Source organism: Protopterus annectens, chromosome 1.part1, assembly GCF_019279795.1.
Source record: "Protopterus annectens isolate FY-2018-M chromosome 1.part1, PAN1.0, whole genome shotgun sequence".
Lineage (NCBI taxonomy): Eukaryota > Metazoa > Chordata > Ceratodontiformes > Protopteridae > Protopterus > Protopterus annectens.
Window position 1 is genome coordinate 815570267 of NC_056726.1, and position 21591 is coordinate 815591857.

Here is a 21591-nt window from a genome sequence, read left to right on the forward strand (position 1 = left end):
GGAGGAAAAAGCTAAATCTATGAAAACTGTTAAAGATTTCCTGCAAGTACAGCCTCCCAGATTTAGTTAGGCATTGGCCCTCAAAAAATTGGTCCTTTCCTGCCTCTTCCAGGCCTTCAGTCCAAACCCAGAACCAGCAGAACACCCAGGCTTCAGTCCCAAGGTACTCACAGGACTAAGCAGTGGGGAGCTCCCACTTCCAAAGCAGGGAGTGGCAAGACTCCCCCTATGGTAAATTGTCTCAATGACTTAAATTTAAATCTTCCAAGCCCAGCACAACTGACTGTTTCCTTAGGGGGGAAGATTGCCCGACAGGCAGAAAACTGGGATCTCATTACCCAGGACAAATAGGTTTTAAATATAGTTTACCAAGGATACAGATTCCACTTTCACTCCTTACCAACCCCAAACGGTTGGCCAGACCTATCCCCAAATCAGTGGGCGGAGGCTGAAAAGCAAATTCTTGTTCTCTTAAGCATAAGGGCTATTCAGTCTGTCCCAGAAGAGGAACAGGGACAAGGTTTCTACTCTAGACTTTTCCTGGTGCCCAGAAAAGACAACTCTTGGCATCCTATACTGGATCTCTCTATCCTAAGCACATTTTTGGTTATTCCAAAATTCAAGATGTTAACTCTTCACCAACTGCTTCCTATGCTAGGCAAAGATGCCTGGTTGGCAACACTGGATTTAAAGGAAGCTTACCTGCACATCCCAATAAGGGAATCCAGCAGAAGATACCTACACCTCAAAGCAGGATACATGCACTATCAGTTCTCTGCACTGCCCTTTGGCTTATCTACTGCACCCAGGGTATTCACAGTGCCTAGCTCCAGTCATTCAATTTGCAGGCAAATAAATATCCAAATATGTCCATACCTGGACGATTGTCTAATTCAGGCTGAAAACCAGGACATACTATTGAATCATCTGGCGTTTGTACAGAAACTGCTAACTTCCCTGGGGTATACTATAAACAAAAAGAAATCACTTCTTGTACCCTGACAACAAATTGTATTCCTGGGAGCAAGCTTGAACACAACTTCCCACATGGCTTTTCTCACGCCAGAAAAACAAGTTCATTTGACAACCTATGTCAAACTGCTGGCCACAAAGACCCAGCTATCTGCAAGGAAAATACTGCAAGCCCTGGGGTTCATGGTCTCCTGTATTCTACTAATCCCATATACAAGACTACATATGAGGAAACTACAATGGTATCTAAAAAGCCTATGGTGTCAACATTCTCAGGATCTAGAAACAATGCTTCCTATCATTCCTTGTCTACAGATAGAGTTCCTTTGGTGGGCAGACGCCTGTCACTAAAGCAAGGGACTGCCATTCACTCTATGCCCTGACGCCCAAACCCTAACAACAGATGCATCAGACTATGCGTGGGGGGCTCACTTGGCAGGGAAGTGCATTCAGGGCAAATGTAACCCAAGTCACATGCACCTGCACATCAATAGAAAGAAATGTTAGCTGTACAGAATGCTGTGACAGCCTTAAAAGGACCACATCCTTCCAGGACAGTTATTGGTAAAGACGGACAACACCCCGGTTATGTGGTACATAAACAAGCAGGGGGGAACCCACTCATACCCTCTCTGCAGACTAGCCATGACTTTGTGGAACACAGCCTTGAGCTCACCAAATGCACCTACAGGCTCAATTCCTGCCAGGAAAGCTAAACACACTGGCAGACTATCTAAGCAGAAATCTCATGGACCCACACGAGTGGAAACTGGAACCAAGGATTTTCAACATGTTGAGAAACAAATGGGGGAGCCCAGATATAGACTTGATTGCCTCCCCCAAGAACTACCAGTTGAAAAAATTCTGCACAATGACTTCCCACAAACAAGCTTGGAAAGTGGATGCCCTGTCCTTCACCTGGAAAAAGCTTTGTTTATGCCTTCCCCCTCTGCCTCTTCTCTCCAAGGTACTACTAAAGATCAAACCGGACAAACCAAGGATGATACTGATTGCTCCAGACTGGCCATGCCAACACTGGTATCCCATTTTGCACAGTGTCACTGCTAGCACCATGGTACCTACCTCAGACCCCTATCTTGCTGTCTCAGCAGGAGGGCCAGATTCCGCACCCACAGCATCAAACCCTGAACCTGACAGCCTGGATAATTACCTGATCTCTCCGTTACCATCCCTCAGTAAGCAAGTGTTGGATGTCATTTTGGAGGCAAGGAGACCTAGTACTAGAAAATCCTGTGCTGAAAAATTTTAAAGTTTCTGTTCCTGGAACCAAACTGAAGGGATGGACACAGCAGCGCCCAATTTACCTCAGATTCTCCAATACTTAACTGAGATGTTGCACAAGGGCCTTTACCTTTCCTCCATCAAAATTCATGCTTCAGCCATTTTAGCTCATTACAACACAGAACCATTCCTCTTCTCTCATCCACTGCTGAAGCAGTTCCTCAGAGGGGCCAAAGTATTAAGACCACCCAGGAGAGCTCCTACCCCAGCCTGGGACCTTAACTTTGTATTGGAAAAACTCACTCTCCCTCCTTTTGAGCCAGCTGCAAATGCAGAGTTGAAATTCCTTTCTTGGAAAACAGCCTTCCTTTTTATCATCACTTCAGCTAGAAGGGTGTCTGAATTACAGGCCCTCATGGCAGTGGAGCCTTTCATCAATTTTCATGCGGATAGGGTGTCCCTCAGGAGCAATCCCTCCTTCATGCCCAAGGTGGTATCCAGTGTGGCCCTTAATCAGTCCATTCATTTGCCAACTAATCCACAGAACAAAGGGGAGAGAATTATGCACTCCTTAAATGTGCACAGACAACTTAGATTTTATTTGGACGGGACTAAACCTCTCAGGAAAACTTAACAACTGCTAGTTGCATTTGCTGCAGGGGCAGAGGGTAAGGCCATTTCAAAACAAACCATTTGTAAGTGGATAGGCCATTGCATTCATTTCTGCTATAAGCACCATGGAAAGCCTACCCCACAGGGGATTAGACCACATTCTGCCAGAGCTGCAGCTGCCTCTACAGCCTTTCTCAGAGGTGTCCCTGCCAGAGACATCCTAGAAGCTGCTACTTGGAGTTCTGTACATACCTTCACCAAGCATTATCATTTGCCAATTTTCTCTAAATAAAGGGTTGGCTTTGCCACTGCAGTCTTGCAGGGCCTTATAGCTGGTCCTACTGCTATCTAATTTCCTCCTGTCATCCTTAGCTTTGGGAATCTACCCAAATGTGATGACTGCAACAGCGAAACATGAAGAACATAGTACAGTTGTGTACACTTACCATAAATGTAGATGTTCGAGTGTATTCACTGTTGCAGTCCTAGTGACCCTCTTTCCAGCTCTCTGACTTCTACTGGCTATACCTCTATTCTTGCTTACTGTGTTTAAAGCTTTTTGGTGTATTTTCTTTTTTGTTGGAGGTGTAACCTTATGTGTATAAAATTGCTTACCGTTATTGGGGCACCTGACATGTGGGGCAAGAAAAACTGATGTAATGGAGTTGGCTGCATGCTTTAATACCCCTGACTGCCTGACGTCCTGGAAGATGGAACAGCAGCCGACGCAGGACCCAAGACTTTAATCAGGCCGACTGAGGGCTATTGCAAGCAGATAACCCAAATGTGATGAGTGCAACAGTGAATACACTTGAACGTCTACATTTATGGTAAGTGTACACAACTGTAGTTTTTCCAGTTCTAGACCTCAGTGCTCGTTAAGCCATTCCCTCTGCTATTAGCAGCAGATTACCTCAATTTCAGGCAAAATCTGAAAGCTCACCTGGTAAAGTTAACAAATGCTAATGTTTCTTCACCGCTGATGACCTAAAATCAAAAAGCATTCATTTTCCTCTCAAGTCAGTAATTACCCTCTTTTCTTTGACATTTTGTGACTATTCCCATTGTCATGTACTTGCCACTCCCTCTTATCCCTTAACCATCCAGCTCTACCTGCAGTCCACACTCTGAGCCTGAAATCGAGTCAAGGTGCTCAGTGCTGTACTCTGGTTAACAAATTTAAATGCATAGATATGGAATTAATAACAGGTAGTCCTTAGATTAATATATGCGAGTGATGTTTTTTCCTTGTTTTTTTTTTTTTGTCAAATTGCTTTTTAGAGAAATGTACCTAAGGAAAGTGATGGTTGCCCTTTCTGTTACTGACATTTGTCAGTTCTAAAAGAAGGGTTAGCTAGTGAGAAGAGATGCTGCCCTTACAAAAGTGCTTGTAGTGTTGAGCTAGCTCATCTTGATGGTAGAAAGCAGTTGTATATTTATTAGCTGACTGACATGCCACTAAAGAACTGTTTTTGTGGTAGTTACACTGGTTGTAGCTAAACTTGTGTAGTTTATTGACATTTGTCTAGACTGTTTTGGTTATTGTTGCTGATTAATAAACGTTGAATCTTGTGAGCCATTATGTAAATCCGAAAGGCAAGTTGAAAGATAAAAATACGGGTGCAAGAAGAAAATTACTTTTAAATTTCCTGCAACAGCATTTAAAGCACACTTTGATGTTATTTGTGTTTCAGTGTTGCAGACATTTGGGTAGTCTGCTGGCAGGGTGCCCTCAGTCGGCCTGAATTCCAAAGTCTTGGGTCCTGCGTCGGTTGCGGTCTTCTCTTCCATGACGTCTGGGGTATAAAACATGCGGCCGACACCATTTTCTTTAGTCTTTCTTGCTGCGCGGTGCCCGAAGCAGAAGCATTTTGCAAGTGCTGGTCGGCCGACTACTGAAATATTCGAGTTTGAGTTTTAGAGCCGAAGTCTTCACTAAAGCTAAGTACCCCGTTGGGGAAACTCTTTTCTTGCTTTTTACCGATGTCAGAAAAAGTTAATAATTGTATTACTTGTGGGAAGCAAATATCTCATAAGGATTTCCATTTATACTGTATTCCTTGCCTAGGCCCTGATCACAGCGTGCCTGGCTGTCGGATTTGTGCTAGATTTAACCAATGCACTATTAAGAGTCGGTATATTTTTGCATCAAAGTATTTTGGAAACAGATTCAACTACCCAGAAATGTCGGATAGCAATCAGACTACCGGAGTACATAAAAAACGCAAAGAAAAGGACAGAGAAAGGCAGTCGAGATCCAAAACCGACGACGAAGCTTCTCCTAAGCCAGTCGCCGGTTCATCGGTACTCAGTGAGGCACCTTCGCAGCCCCTGATACCCACTACGTTCGAGTCGCAGGCCTCTACCGACACCCATGTGGAGTCTGGCATGTCGCAAGATACTCAAGATATTGGACCGACGAATGTATCTCCCTCGGATGGGTCAGGAACCGCTAAGCAGGCACCAGCTTCTGAGGGTGTATTCAGACCTCAACATCTGCACATCAAACGGACAACAGCTGCAAGGCCAAAGACAAAAGTAACTTCTAAACCTAAAAAAAGATGCATGAGCCACGTGCACAGGCCTCTATGCCTAAAAAACAGATGAATGAAATGGCTGAAGACCTCATTACTTTGAACAAGGGTACCCTTCCCCCTCCAGATAAGAGGCCTAGGCAAGACTCTGATTATGATTCTTCAGATCAGGTTTCTATTTTTTCTGATTCCTCTTCTGATCAGGAATTATCTATACCTTCCTATGAGGATTCTGATTGTAAGGAGTCTATTCCATCTGCATCTCCTCCTGAGGAATTATTCATTTGGAGAAACCTTGCATACTTTGAGGGAGCATTTTCACTGGGAGAGTCAAGACTTCTCAGAATCAAAAAAGAGGCTCAGGGATTTCCTTCTACTCCCTCAGCACAAGCCTTTAGACAATCCCCCTGTTTTAGACATTGTGGATGATCTGTTTTCGGAGTCTAGCTTTACCCCTGACTCCTTACCTCTGGCTTCCCAGTAAGCCTGACTGATATTAGAGTCCCCAACTCGCATGAATTTTTATTTAGAAACCCTGCTGCTGATCCTGAAACTATTTCACAGGGTCCAAAGGGGGAGATAAGGTCTCAACAGCAAAAAACCCTACCCTTTCTGACAGGGATTCTAGGGACAGATGGGGGAAAAAAGGTTTATACATCTGCAACCTTGGCAATCAGGGCCTTAAATTGTCAATTTCATATGCTTAAGTACCAACAACGTTATGAGATTGCTGAAACGGCAAATGAAGTTGATTTCAGAATGTGCAGAAAATAAAGAATTGCAGGAATTATTGCATGCAGCTGAACAAGTTGGAAAGCATACTTTGCAATGTGGTTTTGATTCTTTGGAGGCCTCCTGCAGGGCCGCAGTTACTGGATCTGTGATTAGGAGGCATGCCTGGTTAAAGGAGCAAAATTTGCCTGATCATGTTAAAGCTAAATTGCTAGATGTACCTTTACAGCATGATTCTCTGTTTGGTATTAAGGCAGAAGAGGTTTTAAAGAAAATGGAAGACAAAGCTAAGTCTATGCAAACTGTTAAAGATTTCTTACAAGTGCAGCCACCAAGATTCAGTAGACACTGGCCTACAAAAAAATGGTCCTTTCCTGTGTCAGACCGAGCTCAAAGGGGCAAATCCAGATGCTCTAAGGGTTCCAGGTACCAGGCACCAGGCTCAAGACTCATACAGGTCAAAGCAATGGGGCACATCCACCTCCAAATCTGGAGGAGATAAAGCGCAAACCTACAGAAAGCAATCCCAATGACTTCCCGCTGCCTACACCAAGCACTTATCATTTGGCAGCACCCATGGGGGAAAATTAGCACTTTTTTGCTCAAAATTGGCAGTTAACCCAGGACAAGTGGGTACTAAACATCATATCACAGGGATGCAGATTCCATTTCCACACTCTGCCAATGACAAATGGTTGGCCAGATCTGCCAAAAAATCAATGGGCAGAGGCACAGAAACAGGTTACGTCCCTCATGGATATGGGGGCATTCAGGCAGTACCAGAACAGGAAAAAGGACAAGGTTTTTACTCAAGACTGTTCTTGGTACCCAGAAAGGACAAGGCCTGGCGGCCAATACTGGATTTATCGATTTTGAACACATACCTGGACATTCCAAAATTCAAAATGCTGACTTTGCAGCAGCTTCTGCCCATGCTGGGCAAGAATGCTTGGCTGGTGAATTTAGACCTAAGAGAGGCATACCTGCATGTCCCAATAAGACAGTTGTGCAGAAGATACCTCCGATTCAAGGCTGGCTTAATGCATTGCCACTTCTCTGCACTGCCCTTTGGCTTATCTGCTGCGCCCAGGGTCTTTACAAAGTGCCTGGCACCAGTAATTGCATTTTGCAGACAAAGAAGTATACAAATATATCCTTACTTGGACGATTGTCTCATTCAAGCAGAGAACAAGGACATTCTTCTACGACACCTGGCGTTTGTGAAAAGGCTTCTAACGTGCCTAAGGTACACAATGAACGAAAAGAAATCACAACTGGTACCCTCCCAAAAGATAACATTCCTGGGTGCAAGCTTGAATACAACTGCCTAGATGGCTTACCTCACACCAGACAAACAAAGGCAACTGACTACTTCAAATTGATGGCAACAAAAACCCAGTCTTCTGCAAGACAAATTCTGCAGGCTCTGGGCTTCATGGCATCCTGCATCTTTCTAATTCCATATGCAAGACGACTGCATATGAGGAAACTTCAGTGGTACCTAAAAAATTTATGGAGTCAACATTTGCACAGTCTGGAAACGATGATTCCTCTCATTCCCTGCCTGCAACAGGAGTTTCTGTGGTGGGCAAAGGCCTGTCACCAAAACATGGGACGGCCCTTCACTCTACCCCCTGCCAGCCAAACCTTAACAGACGCATCAGATTATGCCTGGGGGGGCCCACATGGCAGGAAGATGCATTCAGGCCATATGGGCACCAAATCAAATGCATCTACATATCAACCAGAAAGAGATGCTAGCTGTTGAGAATGCCCTAACAGCCTTCAAGGACCTACTTCATCCAGGACAACTACTGATAGATGGACAACACCACAGTCATGTGGTATATAAACAAGCAAGGGGGCACACACTCATACCCCCTTTCCAGATTAGCCATGGCACTGTGGCACACAGCTTTGACCTACCAAATACATTTTCAAGCTCAATTCCTGCCAGGAAAACAAAACACTCTGGCATATGATTTAAGCAGAAACCTTATGGATCCTCACGAGTGGAAACTAAATCCACAAGTCTTCAGCATGAAAACAGAGAAATGGGGGAGCCCAGACATAGATCTTTTTGCCTCTCCTCAAAATTATCAACTGAAAAGATTCTGCACAAGGACTCAGTTTACACCTTTCCTCCTCTGCCTCTTCTACCCAAGGTCCTCTTGAAAGTCAGACAAGAGAAGCCAAAGATGATATTAATTGCCCCGGACTGGCCCCACCAATACTGGTACCCAATCCTAAGGAACTTGTCTCAATACCCAGCTTGGACCTTGCCTCAAAAACCACAACTTCTGTCCCAGCAAAACCATCAGATCCTGCGCAATCAGCTACAGACTCTGAACCTGGCAGCATGGCTAATCCTGTAATCATTCAAGTGACACCTCTCAGTAAAGCTGTGATGGATGTCATTTTGAAAGCCAGAAGGCCTAGTACTAGAAAATCATATGCTGACAAATGGAAGAGGTTCTGTGCTTGGAATCAAGCACAAGGAACTGATGCAGGAGAACCACATATTCCTTAGATATTACAATACTTAACTGGGATGCTTGACAAGGGGCTATCTTTCTTATCGATCAAAATCCATGCCTCTGCCATTTCAGCTCATTACAATACAGAGCCACCAATCGTTTCTTATCCTTTACTAAAGCAGCATCTTAGAGGAGCCAAAAATTTAAGGCCTCCTAGAAGATCACCATTACCTCCATGGGACCTCAATTATGTGTTGGAAAAGCTCACTCTGCCTCCATTTGAACCAGCTTCTACCGCTGATATAAAGTTCTTATAATGGAAGACAGTGCTGCTACTAGCAATTACTTTAGCCAGAAGAGTTTCAGAGCTACAGGCCCTCATGGCTGTAGAGCATTTCATCATATTTTATCCAGACAGGGTGTCTCTGAGGACAAGTCCTACTTTTATGCCTAAGGTCATTATCAGTGTGGCTCTTAACCAAACAATTCATCTGCCAACTTTTTATCCAAAACCGCAGAACAAAGGGGTGAGAATTCTGCATTCCTTGGACGTACACAGACAGCTAAGATTCTACTTGAGCAGGACTAAAGCTCTAAGAAAAACTGAGCAATTACTAGTGTCATATGCTGCAGGATCAGAAGGAAAGGCAATTTCAAAGCAGACAATTTCAAAGTGGATAAGCCATTGCATACGTTTCTGCTACTTACACCATGGCAAACCTGTGCCCAAGGGCATTATGTCTCACTCCAACAGAGCTGCAGCTACTTCAGCAGCTTTTTTCAGAGGAGTACCAACCAAGGACATTCTAGAGGCTGCTACTTGGAGTACTGTTCCACCTTTACAAAGCATTACCATTTGCCTCTCTACTCTAAGTCCAGGGCAGGCTTTGCCACTGCAGTGCTGCAGGGCCTTATAGCCGCACCTAATGCTGTTTAGCTCCAGCCTCCCAACCATAGCTTTGGGATTCTACCCAAATGTAATGACTGCAAAAGTGAAACACGAAGAACATAGTACAGTTGTGTACACTTACCATAAATGTAGATGTTCGAGTGTATTCACTGTTGCAGTCTAGGTTACCCTCCCACCATCCCCCTGTCATTCTACAGTTTCTTTCCTTCTCTATCTTCTACAACCTATGTATTGTATTTGCTTGTAGATGAAGGTAAAGTTTATATTGATGCATGTATTTATGTAAATATATATAATATTGCTACCTTTATGGGGGCACCTGACATCAGGGGCAAGAAAGACTAAAGAAAATGGCGTCGGCTGCATGTTTTATTCCCCTGACGACCTGACGTCATGGAAGAGAAGACAGCAACCGACGCAGGACCTAAGACTTTGGAATTCAGGCCAACTGAGAGCAACCTGCCAGCAGATTACCCAAATGTAATGACTGCAACAGTGAATACACTTGAACATCTACATTTATGGTAAGTGTACACAAACTGTACTTTGCTTCCCCTACACCCTTTTTTGTGTTTTTTAATGGAATTTAAGCTTGGTTATCTGTGCCAGTCTCTGTTAATAGTATATGTAATATTTTATATTAATGTACTGAGTTTGTTTATATCTTTCACGCTAAATTTCAGATGTAGCTGTAGGACTTTGTGAACCCTTTCATAGAATGCTTACAACCAAAGTAACATTTTTGCTCGCTCTTGAATGGTCTTTTGGAACTCTAGTGTAGTGTTTCTATGTTAAGTATTTCTGCAACAGTGTTGTGCCTCCTGGGTAGTGGCTTAAATGGATTTCTGAATCAGCCAACTAGCCCAGTCAACCAACTACAATCCATAGTAAGTAATAGTGTTAATTAAAATTAATGTTATTTTGCTTGTTTCTTGCAGGTGGTTGCAGATCAGATCCCTTCATTGGTTCAAGGTGTCCGTGGAAGTCAATCCCAGCCTGACAGTCCAAGTGCTCAGCTGGCTCTGATAAGTGCCAGTCAGAATTTCCTGCAGGTATGTGTACCAATATATACCACTGATTATGACAGTAGTACTTCCATATGTTTTGCTTGCCTTTATGCTCCCTCAGTTTAGGGCAGGTTATTTTAAGGTTGAGTAAGAGAGCAACTGGCAGTGACGGTCCTTATTATGTAACCATCGTCACTAGTAGTAGTATTTTGGTTTGCTGATAAGAAACTATAGATGTTAGGTAGTCCGATCTCACCTTCATTTTTACATAAGGGTTCGGAGCTCCAACTTGGCCGATTTACAAGCTGGAAGACTTCTGGTTGGCTCGTGGCTAAGCAGGTATCCCATGGTGCACCAGTACAATCCCCAGGTCTCGTTTGCCGCATCGACGAGTTCGGTTGTGCTTCTCTTGGCTCTGGCTAAGTTTTTCAAAATTCTTTTTATCCTAGCGTATTCAATGCTTTATTAGAACCTTTATTGTATATTTAGTGTTAATATATTAGGCCATTGTATTGCTTGCCCATTTTGAATGCAACTTAGTTTACGTGTTGTTATTGGTATCCTGTGTGCCAGTTAGATTTAGGCGCCGTTGTGCATTTTTTGATTAAGTAGAGTTTTGGTGGTTTTCCGCTCTTAGTCAACAGGGGCTCTCCTGTTGTCTTGTCTGTTGTTCTGTTTTGGCGGGTATCCACTCATGAATTTACTAGGATTGCAAGTATAATACCTTTTTTTTTTTTTTTAGGAATATAGAAATTGATTGCGTCATTTACAGTTTATCTTGTGTGCATGGGCTTTCCTTTCTGGTCTGTTTAAGGTAGAAGACCTTGTTTCACTACACCGGACTAGGCCCGTTTAAGTTAGAGGACCTTGCCCTCGTGTAACTCCTTCTTAGGGCTAGGCCCGTTTTAGTTAGAGGACCTAGTCATCGTCCTTTTTCTCTTTTCAATCTCTGTGGGTTGTGTGTGTGTGTGTGTAATATGTCTAAGGAAACCCTCGGGGTTCAAAAAGTGCATGAAATGCTCCCAAAAGATGTCCTTAACGGATGGCCACAGTAGCTGTGTCTACTGCCTAGGGGCCATCCACTTACAGGAGTCATGTTTGTTCTGCCATACTTTCTCTCCTAGAGTGTTACAGGAGAGAAAGAACAAACTCATACTCAAGGGTCTATTGAAACCATGCTTTGAGGAAGCACTATCCAGTTCTTCGGCTTCCTCTAAGTCTGGGAAATCAAAATCCTCAAAAAGGCCTTCTCCTGCACCGACTGGTGTCTTGGAGCCACCTTCTAAACAGTTGAAACAATCCAAATCTGACTCCTCAGCCTTTGGAGATGAAGGACAGCATCAGCATCATGGTGGTGTCAGAGTCGGTTACAGGTGTTTCGGAACCGATCTCTGAACCTATTGATACAGCAGTTGACTCTGCTACTCTGAGCCGGTCTGTAAGCTCCCTACCGGTTTCCGTAACAATTAAGTCTCCACTGCCCCCCAGGTCAAGATCCCCAACTGTATCTTCCAGGTCTTCAGGAGCCTTTCGGAAGGTGATGTGGAGAGGGTAGTGCTGAGACTCCTGAAGTAGTCTGCCTTAAAGTTATTGTTGGCTCCGACCCATTCTGTTCCGGAGCCCCTTGGCCCAGCTTTGCCCTTGTCTGCTATTCCTCCTCAGCCATACTGGCCTTTTGGAGCTGGAGTGCTTGGTGCCAACGGAGGAAATGCTGGCTCCAACTCACCTTGTTGCTGTCTTGGAGCCGGGTTCACCTACGACACTCTCGGTACCGTCCGTCGTGTCCAGGGGCCGAAGCTCTCCTTTCGGCACCGACAGGGAGGGTTGGAATCAGTCTTCTTTGGTTCTGAGCCTTCCTCTCGGTGCTTCAGCCAAGGTGAGCTCAGACCCTGCATCTATCTCGGAGCCGAAAGCTGTGGCTCCTGCGCCGACCCTCGTCTCTTTGAAGCGGGGGAGGTCTTCGGGGCCAGAGAGGTCGGTGTTTGAGATGAGGAGGAGCGTGCTGTCTCATTGTCCAGCTCCTACCAGTGGCACCAGCACTCTTACCCCGAGAGCACCCACTTCAGCCTCTGCCCCTACTCTCTCTGGAGACAGCAGAGACCTGCAGCCTCAGGAGCCATCGGCTGGTGGCCCCCACTCTTCCAAGGCTTCCCCGGAATATCCTTCTGAGGAGCCCCCCCGGAAGAGGTGTTATGTAAGAGGAAACTTGACTCCCAGGATGAGTCCTTGACATTGGACACTGACCTTGAGGAGTCGGAAGGGTCCCCCAAGTCCTCTGATGATGTCTCCTTTGTGGACATTTTAGAGATCCTTAGGCAGAGGTACGACTGGCCCACTGTTGACCCTTCTGATGAGGAGTCTGTGTTCATGAAGGGTTTCGGGTCTCAACCTTCTGCCACTTGGGTGTCCTCCACCTTTTGACGAACTGATGGATCTAGTTAGTCAAAAGGTGTGGTATACTCCTGACACCGTGGAGTCGGTCCCCAGGAGACCAAATAAGTTCTTGTCTGCCTCTCCTTGGTAAAGAGTTCTTGTCCAAGGGGCATTCCCGTAGATACCATGGTGGTGGCGGCTACCACGAAGGAGGAGTTAGCAGAGACTTCATATGTTCATCCGCCAAACAAGGAGTCTCGCCAGATGGATAGATTTGGGAAGCATATTTTTAGTTCAGCGGTCTTTACCCTTCGATCGCTGAACTATCTCACGCACTTCATGAGGTTGCAGAGGGATCTCCTCAAGGAGTTAGGAGATTCCATGCAAGGTGCGTGTACTGAGGGAGTTCCTCACAAGATTTCTACTCAGTTGTCCAACTTAAATTCTGTGGTTAACTCCTCCATGTGACTTATCTCTTATGCTGCAAACAGAGCGAGTTCCGGAGTTGCTTTTGTGGCGCCACTCCTGGATGCACTTACGTAATTTTGCGGAACCGTTCAAGTCTTCTTTCACCAACGCCCCGTTTGATGGTTCTTCATTGTTTGGTTCCAAGGTGAAGGATGCACTCACTCGGTGTGAGCAAGAAGGAAAGACACTCTCTGCCGTGGGAGTGCGTTTTACTGTCCCTTCCAGACCATACCCCAAGGGCCAAAGGGGCTGGTAAAATGTGGTTCAAGAAGTCCCAGAGGGTCTTTCCTGACACACAGGGTGAATCCTCCTTCAGAGGCAGAGGAGGAGGAAATGGCAGACATTGCCCTAGAGGCAGGGGCGGTATACACTACCAACAAGGCCATGATTCATTTCGAGGATGGCCTTATCAGCACTCCTGATGTGGAGCCCGACTGCGCTTCTCTGGGGCCGGTCGGGGGTCACATTTCTTCGTACCAAGAAGCCTGGCTAAATATCACCCAAGACAAGTGGGTACAAAAGTTGTTACCAGAGGCTATATCATACCCTTTTCCCTATCACCGTTTGTTCCCAAAAGGATCCCAGATGTACCATCCAATTACAGGGATCAGGCAAATGTGGAGATCAACAAGTTGCTCTTAGAAAGTCTCCAGATTCTTTTTAGTTCCAAAACGACCCGGAGATCGGAGGCCAATATTGGACCTCAGCAGATTTAACTAATCAGCGAAGAAGGACATGTTTCGGATGGTAACATTGCAGTCTATACTCCTGTTGTTAGGGAAATACTTTTGGATGTGCTCTCTGGATCTTCAGGACGCCTACTACCACATAAAAATGGACAAGGTGTCCAGAAGCCATCTATGCTTCTGGCTGTGAGCCAGTCACTATCAGTTTCCCGCTGTGCCCTTTGGTCTCACCACAGCCCCCAGGGTGTTCAACAAATGCATGGCAACAGTGACAGCTCACCTGAGACGTCGGGGATTTCAGGTGTTTCTGTATCTGGACTGGCTCCTGACCACCCCCACCAGGCATCTCCTCCAAAACCGTGATGCCACGATTCAACTTTGTGCTCAGTTAGGGATCTCCATAAATTGGGAGAAATCTGCATTATTTCCCCTTTAATCTGTGATTTTTATAGGCGCAGAGGTAGACACAGTGAACATGACAGCTCGCCTCCCCGCCGAAAGGGCATAGAATTTAATCTCCCAAGTTCAACTTTTTCTCCCGTTGCGAAAAGTCAAAGTGAAGTGGGTTCTTCATTTCCTCGGGATTATGGCTTCCAAAATTCTATTGGTGCCATTAGCCAGGTTGCTCATGAGAATTTTCCAGTGGCTTCTGTCTTCCATCTTTTCACTGAGTCATCCTATCCTGCTGACGGAATCATGCAAGGAGGACCTTCATTGGTGGATAGCTCCCAATCAACTGATCACGGGTGCCCCCTTTGTTCCGGCCCAACCCGTTGCCACTGTGACCACGGACGACTCCCAGATCTGGTGGGGGGGGGGGGGCATTATCTAGACAGGACTGTCCAAGGCACATGGCAAGAACACGAGGCTCATCTGCATGTCAGTGTTCTGGAGATGAGGGTGGTGCTTCTGGCGTTGCAAGCACTTCAAGACCTTTTTCCTCTAGGGACAATTGTGATAGTCAGACAACATGTCGGTGGTTTGGTATATCAACAAACAGGGCGGTACCAGATCTTACCCACTCTGTCGAGAGGCCATGCGAGTTTGGGAATGGGCGATTTCTTCCCAGCACTTTCTGGTTGCAATGCACATTCCTGGGACGACCAATGTGATAGCCGACAAGCTCAGCTGGGCAATCCTAATGGCTCACGAGTGGTCTCTGAAATGGGAAACAGTGGATCAGATTTTCAGAAATGAGTACAGCCTTGCTGCGACCTTTTTGCCAGCCCAGTCAATACCAAATGCAGCAGCTATTTTTCCCCTCATTCCCCCTCTGGGGGGTCTCCCAGAGACACTCTGGCTCACAATTGGCCCATGGGACTTCTGTATGCTTTTCCTCCAATCCCTCTCATTTCCAAAGTGATTCAGAAAGCCAGTTGGCTGGGAACCAAGTTGATCCTCATTGCTCCTTACTGGCCTCATCAGGTCTGGTTCCCCTTCCTCGAGCCTCTCCTCCTGGACGATCCTTGGATTCTGGACCCAGCTCCAGATCTATTGACTCACATGTCTGGTTCGCTACACCCCTCAATCCACACCCTCAAACTTGACAGCGTGGCTGCTCCAGTTCCATCCATAGTCAGGCTTCTTGATGTATCATTCTCAGTGTTACATATTCTTATGTCCTCTCATAAACCTTCATCTAGGAGGCTGTATGGCAGTAAGTGGAAAAGATGTTCTATTTGGGCACAGAGAATGAATGTAGATCCATACACTGCTTTTATCCCTGTGATTCTGGATTTTCTGTCTGAGCTTTTTCAGCAAGGATCTGCCGCTGCCGCTATCAAGAGTCCAATTGGCGGCGATTTCTCATTTTCACTTAGGTTTTCCAGAACAAATTTCATGTCTCATAAGCTATGCAAGACCATTTTGAAAGGGGACACTCTATTGAGACCACCTCTGCAAGAACCAGTGGCTACTTGGGATTTAAATTTTGTGTTGTCCAAATTGACTTCTCCCCATTTTTGAACCTTCCCACTCATCTTCTCTAAAATTTTTGTCTTGGAAGACCTTGTTTTTGATAGCTATCACATCAGCTAGATGGGTATCAGAGCTACAGGCCTTGTCTATTAAGCCACCGTATTTGATTTTTCACAAAGACAGCGTGTCATTACGTACTAATCCTTCCTTTGTACCCAAAGTTTGTTCTAATGCTACCTTAAACCAATCAGTAGAACTCCCAGTTTTCTTCCCTAATCACTGTAATGCAGCTGAGTACCGTTTTCATCAGCTAGACGTCCATAGACAACTATGTTTTTATCTATAGTGGACTAAGGCTTTCAGGAAATCAGATCAATTATTCATTTCCTTTTCTGACTCTAGATTGGGCTTACCAGTTTCTAAAGTGACACTATCTAATAGGATTTCCAGTTATATAGCCTTTAACAATAGTTCGGAGGGCAAACCTTTACCCTACAGGATCAAGGCTCATTCTACCAGGTCGTTGTCTACCTCTGCAGCCTTTCAAGCCAGGGTACCACTTAATATTTGTGCAGCAGCTAAGGAGGCTACCCCTCACACTTTATTACACATTACAAATTAGATTTGGCATCCAGGGGTAGAGCATCCTTTGGCTCCATGTTGCTCAAGTATTTTCCAATGAGCCACCCAAGAATAAGGCACTAGGGATGCTGTCCCATATGTAAAAATAAAGGTGTGATCGGACTACCTAACATTAAGAAGTTATGTAGTCACCATAACGTTCCATGTTGGTAGTCCATCTCGCCCTTCATTTTTACCAATCTGCCCTCCTGCCCCCATCCTGGAAGATCTGGAAGTAATATTTTGGTTGCCCTTGGTTGGAGACCCTTTAGTATTGGTTGTTTTTATGGTTGTTATTCTAGTGAGCAGTAAACAAGATCTGGGGATTGTACTGGTGCACTATGGGATACCTGCTTAGCCATGAGCCAACCAGAAGTCTTCCAGCTTGTAAATCGGCCGAGTCGGAACCAAGGATCAGCTCCGAACCCATATGTAAAAATGAAGGGTGAGATGGACTACCAACATGGAACGTTATGGTTAGTACATGACTTCTTAGTCAGTCTTGTGAAGACTTTCCAGCACTCTGAATAGGCACATTGTTGAATTTGTGTTTTGTTTTGTGTGTGGAGGGCTTTGCAATAGGAGGTACCCTTGTCCCACCTAATTTATTAAGTTAACTCCCAAGTTCACTGCATATTTGTAAATAAGATGCAGAGTGAAGATGGTCTTCAACCAGTGGACCCTTAGGTTAGAGCTAATTCTCTCCCTCTGTCTTTTATGTATTTTGTGGACTGATAGCATACATATTAGTTGACACAAAGTTGTAATGTGATAATGGAACTGTCAGGTGTGCAGTGTGTCCCTAGAAAAGGGGGGGGGGGTTACCTCGTTTGGAGAGAGTTTTTTTCAGTGCAAGGGAATAATGTCCACAGGAGTATGGTTCTCCCAGTGATGTGTATGCATCCCATTCAGTCTGTAATAGTTTCTGTTTAGACTAGACACTTGTATTGGACTTACCATGGTAATGTTACCTGTAATATTTTGTTGTCATGCTCACTTAGCGACAGAACAATGTTCGGTAATGGATGTAGGAGAAGTGTGATGTGGGTGATGGTGGTCCAGGTGGAGACTAGAAACATGGTCTTTGCAGTACAGTGGGATGTTTTTAAGGTGGGATTAGTAGAGAAGGTGGTGCCCTATTCTGCATCTGTTTGGTGGAGAGCATCTTCTGAGTTGTTGATAGTGTAGAAAGGATGGCTTTCAGTGGTAAGCTCCCTTTACAGTGGCAAAGTTGTAGGAGTATAGTTTTCCAAATTAAACCTGGGTAAGTTCACAGGACCTGAAAGCTTCCCTGTGAGTAATACACAGTTTGGTTATGGATGAGATTGTAAGACAGTTCTTGAGTTTTACAAATTAGATTTTGAAGAAAAGATAAGTGCATCCTTCTTTGGTAGTTTTCTGTTAGCTCGAAAGAGGTTATGAACTCAGCTGTGTCTTCAGCTGATAAGCTTGTTTTAGTTCTTTACCACATTACAATTTATTTGTGTTAGTAAACTGGGTTGCCAGACTGGTCCCGTGCTAATTACTTAATTGCAATCAATGCAGATGTATAAGGAACGGGCAAACATTTCATAATGCCAATTCCTAGAATAGGGCACATTAGGCCAATCAGCTGTTGGTAGTGAGCCTCATGACATCATTGTGCAGCAGTAGACCCAGAGTGTCAAAAACAAGCGCACAGCTGGGATAAAGTTGTCACACCTGTATGCAAAAGACAAAACCGGAATAAAAGCTGAGTGACAACAAACACGGCTGTGTAAAATACACCAAAAAGCTTTTATTATAACTTAGTGCTTTCGAGTTGACCTCGATGCTTCATTAGACTTTGTCTCTGTCTGATGAAACGTTGAGGTCAACACGAAAGTGCTTACTAAGTTATAATAAAAACTTTTTGGTGTATTTTCCATAGCCGTGTTTGTTACTCTGTTTTTATTCTGGTTATGCGTCAGTAGACATTTGTGTGGCAGCTATGTGGACTTCATATATTTTTGCAGGATAGCATAAGCTGGATGTGATCTCTAAAACCTGGCCTACAGTTGTTAGGATTATGCTCCCTTGAAGTAGGAGAGTGGCTAGTGATTTTGTCTAGCCTCTGACTGAGGACTTAACCAGTCATGTCATGTATGAAAGATGTCCTCCTACTCATCTGTGGCAGAATTCTTAATATGAGGGAGTATACCATACCGTGGGTGACCTGACATCGACCAGTATACAAAAGTTTTTCACTACTGTAGGGTGCATGGTGCATCACACTTTTTTTTTTTTTATGTCAGCCATAAAAGTGATGTACTCACACGCCTACCTCAGAACTTCTCTGTCACCAGTCCAAATGCTACCTTTGAATGTGTTTCTGCTTGCCGAGCCATTAGCTGTGTTCCAGCGAATTACTCAGATAAGTGCCCCCCCCGTTGGGGAAATCTTGTTTTTTGCTGCTTCGTGGTAGGGTTCATGTCATTCAAAAAATGCAAATGCCAGTGTGGAAGACAAATTCCACATAAAAATAGCCATCTTAAGTGTTTGTTCTGCCTATGGCCTACCCACTACCATAGATCAAGTTAAGAACTTGTAATGCTAGATTTGAGTGAGCAGATGCCCTGCTTCTATGGCTTGGGTGTCCCTAAATCCTGTCAGTGACGATGCACGCAGTCCCTCAGAGCTAGCATTATGGCAAGTATATATTTTTGTCTGTCCCATGCTTTTAAGTGAGTTAGAGCAGCTAAAGTTCAGTCTGCAGAGAATTTCCCTTCTGGAAGTGAAACAGGGCGAGGTCTCTTCCTTTCACCTTGTTAGAGCATTGAAGAGCAATATTTGAGCATGTGCCAAGAACCAGCACATATGTAATTGTAGAAACTGGCTGTCTAGTTTCTGGACTTTAATAACACAGTAGCAGGCATTGCTTAACTGTTTCTCTGCAATGCTGTAGCTTGTACAACACTTAGCTTCCTTATCCTGAGCTCTCTGAAAATTTGTCTGTGTGTTAATGGCATGCAGTGCCTTTCTGAAGGGTATGTTTAGCACTTTTAAATGCAGTCTGCACACTTTGTTTTGAGCTTGTTTTGTTTGGGAGGAAAACACATTGTGTGCATTGTAGTCAGGAGTTTTCCCCCTGGAAAAAGTAATGCAAAACCCTTGAACATGTTTTTAAACCTATCCACTGTATTGTTGTTTGGGTTCTTTTTGTTGCAGTCCTCTTTTGACTGATGAACCTTTCATGAAGGCACTTAGTTGGCCTCTTGGGAGTGTGAACACTACTACACATCGGTTTCCATAAGGCTAGGAGGTGAGCTACCTGGCAATGGTTTCATCAACCATACTGATTAGGGTTTTTTTTTTTTTTTTTTTACACAGTCCTATACTTCTCTGCATACTTGTGGACATTCGGGAGGTAGATATGCAAACATGGACTTGGAGGTCTCTCTCTTTTCATTGAATGATGTTATCCTTATCAGCCATGCCCCCTCCAAAGTTAAGCACCAACATATTCTGTGGTGGTCTTTGGAGAATCCAGCAATGAGCATCACACAAACTGTCCATGTGAGAGAGGCAAGCGGGCATAGACTCATCATTTCACTCACCCGCACCACCTTCTTCATTGCCCAAGCAGCTAGTCATTACCCTAGCTGCCTGGATCATTGTCTAGTCTTTATTCTCCTTTACTGCAGAGTTGGCTGTTCTGTACACTTGTAATTCTTAAAATTGTGTCTAAGTTTACATTACGTAACTGTGATGACATTGGCTGTTTTATTCAAGCTTACTGTTCTGTCAGCTTTTCCGTCAAGAATGTGCGGGGAGGACATGCAGACACCACACAGAAGGCACTCCCAAGCCACTCTGAGAATCGAATGGGAGAACCTCTTACTGTGAGGTAACAACGCTACCGCCATACCACTGGCCATATAACACACAAGCACTACATATATTATATATATATATAAAATGTATCTTGTATATTGTGTGTGTGTGTTTGTGTGTGTATATATATATATATATATATATATATATATATGTGTATATATATATATATATATATATATATGTGTGTGTGTGTGTGTACATAAAATGTATTTTATATAATATATATGCAATATATTTTATATATGTAATGTATTTGATATATATATATATATATATATATATATATATATATATATATACGTGTGTATATGTATGTATACACACACTCCAACTCCTCCATTGCCATACCGCTGATTAATGTCCATCTTGGACTTAGTATATGTAAGTCCTTTTTTCAGCCATTCAGATGCAGCATTATGGGACTCGCTAAAAGCAAGTCATGACATTTCAAATGGTTGCCCATTTATTTTTCATAAAGTGTTTAATATTGGTAAATTCCTCAAACTTGTTAGGAATTCAAGGCCAACTACTTCAAAATGCAACTGTAAGGTAAGGTCTTCGACTATCTTAGCACTAAGAATTATGTACTAAATACATCTCTAATATCTTTCTGTGATCCCCCTCCCCCCACCAAGGACATTGATAATATTCTCTAATTCTCTCCTAATCTTACATCATCTACCATCCCTTCTGCACCCCCCCCCCCCACACACACACACACACAATAAATTCCACTGGATTGCTTCCTACGAGTTTTCCTCTTTATGTATAGTATCTCGCTTCTCATTCTACCTCTCAATTTTTAGTAACTCTGAATTTAAAATATGTTTATCATCACATTTAAATTATCAAATATTTCAGACTCTCATTTTTTTTTTCTGTATCTGGTTTACATTGTCAGCTCTCTCCCTTATCTGTTTGGTTGTCAACAGCTCAGAATGTTTACAGAATGCCTGGCTCTTGTAATAGTCCACTGCACAGGGCATTCACATTTTCCCATATTTAGACTACTACCTTATTTTCAGGTATTTTTACTAGTTGTCAAGACCATCTGACTTTGAGAAACATTTTTAATTCATCTGGGATTTCAGGTGAACATTGTAAAGAAATATTCTGTCACTCTTTCTCACAGGCAGTGTTTCTGAGCTGTCCCCTGGATACATACCTCATGATGGCTTTTCTTCA

At 44.0% G+C, this 21591-nt stretch overlaps 1 protein-coding gene across 1 annotated transcript in view; it reads left to right on the top strand.

Moving 5' to 3' along the window:
* Positions 1–21591, top strand: part of TLN1 (talin 1) — a 3443760-nt gene that overhangs the window by 1970807 nt on the left and 1451362 nt on the right. Inside the window, exon 27 of the mRNA XM_044078439.1 lies at positions 10418–10531. Coding sequence (XP_043934374.1) covers positions 10418–10531 — 114 coding nt within the window. The remainder of the gene's footprint in view (positions 1–10417; positions 10532–21591) is intronic.